At 55.0% G+C, this 6,100-nt stretch overlaps 1 protein-coding gene across 1 annotated transcript; it reads left to right on the forward strand.

Annotated features, from left to right (window-relative positions):
- Positions 1-316: 316 nt before the first annotated feature.
- Positions 317-3,470, forward strand: LOC123134659 (G-type lectin S-receptor-like serine/threonine-protein kinase At5g35370). The gene has a single exon (XM_044553865.1). The coding sequence runs from the start codon at positions 524-526 to the stop codon at positions 3,203-3,205; it is 2,682 nt and encodes an 893-aa protein (XP_044409800.1). The 5' UTR covers positions 317-523; the 3' UTR covers positions 3,206-3,470.
- Positions 3,471-6,100: the final 2,630 nt, after the last annotated feature.

Below are 6,100 nucleotides of genomic sequence, written 5' to 3' on the forward strand. Positions count from 1 at the left end.
AGCCATGCTACCCAAAGTTGGTCGGCTAACTTACGTAATTTTAGAAGATCACATTTTCTATTGTTGCGCTGTCTCCGATTTAAGTAGACCCGTTCAAAAAGTTATTTCATCACGCCTCCTCCTCCGAGAGACGGAGAAGACAAAAGAGACGGGCCGGGCCGCCAGTAGATGCATGCTGTGCTGCTAGAACATCACTGGACTGGACGGATCCGAACATAAACTCCCATAGAATATGCAGTGATCATATGCTAATTAATACTCCAGCAGTCCACTACTCTCCATTCTCCAAGCTCGGACTAAACAATCCGCACAAGAGGCCGCCAATTCCAGCGCCACGTTCAAACGCCACGGTAGCAGGTCGTCGTCCGCTTGGCATCTTGATTTTCTTGCGGGCGCCCAGATCCCGACGCGGCCAATGGCGCCCCTCCGGCCCCTCCGGCCCGCCCGGGTCAACCCCTCCCGCCTCCATGCCATCGTCACGTCCACTCCGGCGCCCCCATGAGCCGACCGCTTCGCCTTGGCCATGGGGAGACCCTCGCCGATCCGCCCACTCCTCCTACTCCTCGGCGTCCTTGGCAGCGTCGCCTGGCTCCGGCGCGCCGAGGCCGGCACGGTCCGGACGGAGCTCGTCACGCCGGACTTCGCGGCGTCGTACCTCCTCTTCATCGACACCCTCGGCGTGTTCCTCCGCTCCAGCAGCGGCGCCTTCGAGGCCGCGGTGCACAGCCCGGCGGGGCAGCAGGACCGCTACTACCTCGCCGTGCTGCACGCGCCGTCCGGGACCCGCGTCTGGGTCGCCAACCGTGCCGCGCCCATCACCGACCGCGCCGCACCGTTCCGCCTCTCGTCGGCTGGGGTCTCCGCCGAGGACGCCAACGGGACCGTCGTCTGGTCCACGCCCCCGTTCGCGTCTCCCGTCGCCGCGCTCCGGCTGGCCGACTCCGGCAACCTCGCGCTGCTCGACGGGCAGAATGGCACGCTCTGGCAGTCCTTCGACCGGCCTACGGACTCGCTCGTGTCGTCGCAGCGGCTCCCCGTTGGCGGGTTCCTGACCTCGGCCGCGTCGGCCTCGGACCTGGCTGAGGGGGGCTACAGCCTCAACGTCACCGCCGCCGACGCCGTGCTCGCGTGGATGGGGTCCCTGTACTGGCGGCTGTCGGGCGAAGCCATCGCCGTCAAGGACCGCGATGGCACGGTCGCGTACATGCTCGTGAACGGCACCGGCCTGTACCTTCTCGCGGCGGACGACACCGTCATCGTCCAGGTCGCGATGCCACCTGCCGGGCTACGCATCGTTCAGCTGGGCGTGGATGGGAAGCTGCAAATATCGAGCTTCGAGTCGGCGAACTCATCGTCGTCGCCCATGGACGGCGGGATCATGGCGCCGAGCAGGGGATGCGCCCTTCCGCTCTCATGTGGCGCGCTCGGCCTCTGCACGCCCGACGGCAACGCGTCCATCTGCACGTGCCCGCCGCCGTTCCCCACGGCGCACGACAACGGCTGTGCGCCGTCCGTTGGCTCCACATTACTGCCCGACGGCTATTGCGGCAGTGGCGCCGGTGGCAGGTCGACGACTTCGTATCTCAGCCTTGGAAGCGGCATTGCGTACTACGCTAACAAGTTCTCGCCGCCGGCCATGGCCGGCTCCAACGCGTCGTCGTGCCAGGCACTCTGCAACAGCAACTGCTCCTGCCTCGGCTACTTCTACGACTCCTCCTCCTTGTCTTGCTACTTGGCGCAACACCAGCTTGCTTCGTTCATTAACACCAACGCGAGCAACGGCGCCGGCATGTCCGGGTACATCAAGGTGCAGAGCTCGCCAAGGTCGTCGCCGGACAGTTCGTCTTCCAACAAGACACTCATCGCCATCCTGCTCCCTACCATCATCGCATTTGTGCTCGTCGTCGTCGTCGGCGCGTTCGTCATCACGTCACGGCGGCGCAAGGACGAGCAGCGCGTGGGGAGGCGCGCTTCGCGGTCCAGGGACGTGCAGCTCCGGCGGCAGCGCTCGCCGGGGTCAGCCTCGGCGCACCTTGTGCGCGATCTGGACAACGACGACGACGGCGATGACGACATCGTCATCCCCGGCCTCCCCACCAGGTTCACGCACGACGAGATCGAGGCCATGACCAACAGCTACCGCACCAAGATTGGCGCCGGCGGGTTCGGGGCCGTGTACAAGGGCGAGCTCTCGGACGGCTCGCTGGTGGCCGTGAAGAAGATCGAAGGCGTGGGAACGCAGGGGAAGCGCGAGTTCATGACGGAGATCGCCGTCATCGGCAACATCCACCACGTCAACCTGGTCCGCCTCCGGGGGTTCTGCACCGAGGGCCACCGCCGCCTGCTGGTGTACGAGTACATGAACCGCGGCTCCCTCGACCGGCCCCTGTTCCGGCCGGCGGGGCCTCTGCTCGAGTGGAAGGAGCGGGTGGACATCGCCATCGGCGCCGCGAGGGGGCTCGCCTACCTCCACTTCGGCTGCAACCAGAGGATCATCCACTGCGACGTGAAGCCGGAGAACATCCTGCTCGCCGACGGCGGGCAGGTGAAGATCGCCGACTTCGGGCTCGCCAAGTTCCTGACGCCGGAGCAGTCCGGGCTGTTCACGACGATGCGGGGCACGCGCGGGTACCTGGCGCCGGAGTGGCTGACCAACACGGCCATCACGGACCGCACGGACGTGTACGGCTTCGGCATGGTGCTCCTGGAGCTGGTGCACGGCCGCAAGAACCGCAGCGAGCACGTGAGCGACGGCGGCGGCGAGGACTCCAACTCCTCGAACGGCACGGCGGGAAGCTCGTCGCGCAGCGGGAGGAACGACTACTTCCCGCTGGTGGCGCTGGAGGGGCACGAGGGCGGGCGGTACGCGGAGCTGGCCGACCCGCGGCTGGAGGGGCGGGTGGTGGGCAAGGAGGTGGAGAGGATGGTGAAGGTGGCGCTGTGCTGCCTGCACGAGGACCCGCACACGCGGCCGAGCATGGCGGTGGTGGCCGGCATGCTGGAGGGCACCATGGAGCTGGGCGAGCCGCGCGCGCAGGCGCTCGGGTTCCTCCGGCTGTACGGCCGGGGGTTCGCCGGGCCCTCCGAGGGCAACGTGATGAAGGATGCGATGGTGGGCGATCGCACCCGGTCGGAGACGACGATGACGACGATGAGCGGGTGGCCGTCGTACATGTCCTCGTCGCAGCTGTCCGGCGCGAGATAGCGCCATGGGTACGGTGCCTGTGCTAGAGGTTGTACTCCACTTGATCATTTTCGTTGATTCCTTGGTAGTAGAACAGAGGTGGATTGGTCTGTGAGATCTTGACCTGTATCTCTGCAGTTTTGCTGTATCGTGCTCTTTGTCGTCAGATTTTCCTTCAGAGTAAATGGAACTATGGATCAGCGGTTTAGCTAATTCTTGGTTGTCTTTCTGCTCTCCAAATATTGGAAGAACATCTTCTATGCTGCAAAAGAGATTGTAAATAAATCCACTCCCCCCCCCCCCACCCTTCTCAATCCCGAGCCGCAGAAACATTAAGAATACTCTCTCCGTTTCATAATGTTGTGTATATAGATTTTTCAAAAAGTCAAACCTCACAAACTTTGACCAAGTTTATGAAAAATATATTTAAATCCAGAATACCAAACATATATCATTAGATTCATCATAAGACGTAGTTTTATATTTTGTATATTCAGTATTGTAAATATAAATAGTTATCTCTATAAATTTGGTCAAAATTTACATAGTTGGAGTTCCTCAAAAAAATCTATACGGACCACATTATGAAACCAGTTTTGCTAGAACTCATCTAGATGAGATATAATTTGATCTCATTCACCTTTTATAGCCATTGGATGTGATGCTATAAGATGCGTGTGTGCTGACGTGGGTTGTACCTGTTCTTGATTTTAAAGTGAATGAGACCAAATTATATTTCATCTAGATGAGTTCTAGGTACTCCCGAATGAAATAGAAAGAGCACGTAGCTACAAAATATTATTATTGCTTCCTAACATTATTATTTTTAGTTAGCAACTAGACGGTTTGACAAATTTTTGAATTAAATTAAATTAATATAATTGCATGACTAATTATTATGTGACACACATGCATGACTTGGTGAGGTGGGAGAGTGCATGTCTTATTCCTACATACCTAAGAGAGCCATCCCCTTAACTCGTTTATCTCAAAATGAAAATATGTCACATCACCATGCAATTATGGATGAGAAAAGGCCAACCTCAATATGCAACCAGGAAAAGATCCACCACCACATGCAACCATGCATGGGATTTTTTATATTCTAGTATTCTACTTATATTTAAAAATATTTTACAACTATATACACAATCTAATATAATAAGGCATATGTTTTTTAGTTTTCTTTACGTGTTATTAACTTTAAATATTTATATTTCACACAATTAAATCTCATACAAATATATTACAACCGATTCCCACGGCAACACGTGAAATATCATCTAGTAATTAAAAGTAGCCGATGTGATGCATTTATGTAAAATAGTGCTAGTGGATACTCACGTGACACGATTGATGACATGAAAGGCTACATGTTGGGAGAATTACTTGTAGTCAGTGGGTATGAACTATTTAAGAATAGTATATGCCCATCATTTTGTATTAGAAGCAAAATATCCTATTTGTAACTTAACTCTTTCTCTGTTACAATTTGGCCCTCTTCGTATTTTGTGTCAAATTTCAAACGTTGATTTGACAAATAAAATATAAATTATATGCCGCCTAATTTGTATTGTTGGATTCATATTTGAAAGAAGTTTTCAATGATAGTATTTTTTTGTATATAACCTATTATTTGATAGTTAAATCAAATGTTAAAGTTTGACTAAAATATAAGAGAGACTAATAAACCAGAAGGCAGATAGTAATATATAAGAGCATCTATAACCACATATGATAAATATGACTCCTCAAACGCCCGCTGACGCGCCCCGCAGGCAGTGACCTGACACTCCTCAAATTAACACAACTGCATCCGGGCATCTCATACTAGATTCTCAAATCCATACAAAAATATGCAAACTAAAAAACCTACGTACTACGTAGATGATCTAGCTACTCCTCGTCGGAGATGTCGACAAACTCCGTGCCCGGCTCCGGGTACATGGGCGGCAACTGCAGCTCTGGCGCCTCCGGCTGCTCCGCTCCGACCTCCTCCTCCTCCTCCTCTATCTCCGCGTCGAGTTCGGTGAAGAGTGCATCAGACGCCACCTACTCCTGCCGGAGGAACTGCCGATTGGCCTCCACATAGGCATCATACTGGATGGACTCCACGATGGCCTGCTGCTCTGTCACCTCCGCAGCTTGGGCGACGACGAACTCCGCCTCCGCCTCCTCCATGGTGAACCTCGGAGCAGGCTACGTCGCCTCCTCCTCCTTTAGATCCGCCGCCTTCATCGGCTCCGGTAGCTACTCTCCCCCCTCCTCTGGCTACTGCTCCTCCTCCTTTAGCTCCGGCGAGTCCGGAGGCAGACCAGAAGTGATGCGAGCGGCGCGCCTCACCTGAATCTCCTCCACGATCTGCCTTCGGCGTCAGCATAGCGTACGCCATGATCTTGCTGTTGGGAAACGTAGCATGCAATTTCAAAAAAAAATCACGCTCATGCAAGATCTATCTAGGAGATGCATAGCAGCGAGAGGGGAAGAGTGTCTCCACGTACCCTCGTAGACCGAAAGCGGAAACGTTAACTTAAGGCGGGTGATGTAGTTGAATGTTTTCTCGAATCAACTGATCAAGTACCGAAGGTACGACACCTCCGAGTTCTGCATACGTTTAGCTCGATGACGTCCCTCGAACTCTTGATCCAGTAGAGGTATAAAGGAGATGAGTTCCGTCAGCACGATGGCGTGGTGATGGTGATGGTGATGTGATCTACGCAGGGTTTCGCCTAAGCACTATGACAATATGACCGGAGGAGTAAACGATGGAGGGGGGCACCGCACATGGCTAAGACAATTGATGTGCTTTGGGGTGCCCCTGCCCCCGTATATAAAGGAGGACATGGGAGGAGGCCTGCCCTAGGGGGCGCGCCAAGTGGGGAGAGTCCTACTAGGACTCCCAGCCTAGTCACCCCC

Source organism: Triticum aestivum, chromosome 6B, assembly GCF_018294505.1.
Source record: "Triticum aestivum cultivar Chinese Spring chromosome 6B, IWGSC CS RefSeq v2.1, whole genome shotgun sequence".
NCBI lineage: Eukaryota > Viridiplantae > Streptophyta > Magnoliopsida > Poales > Poaceae > Triticum > Triticum aestivum.

Excerpts from the sequence above, each read along its gene's own strand:
- LOC123134659 (XM_044553865.1), top strand. The coding sequence starts at position 524 with ATGGGGAGACCCTCGCCGATCCGCCCACTCCTCCTACTCCTCGGCGTC.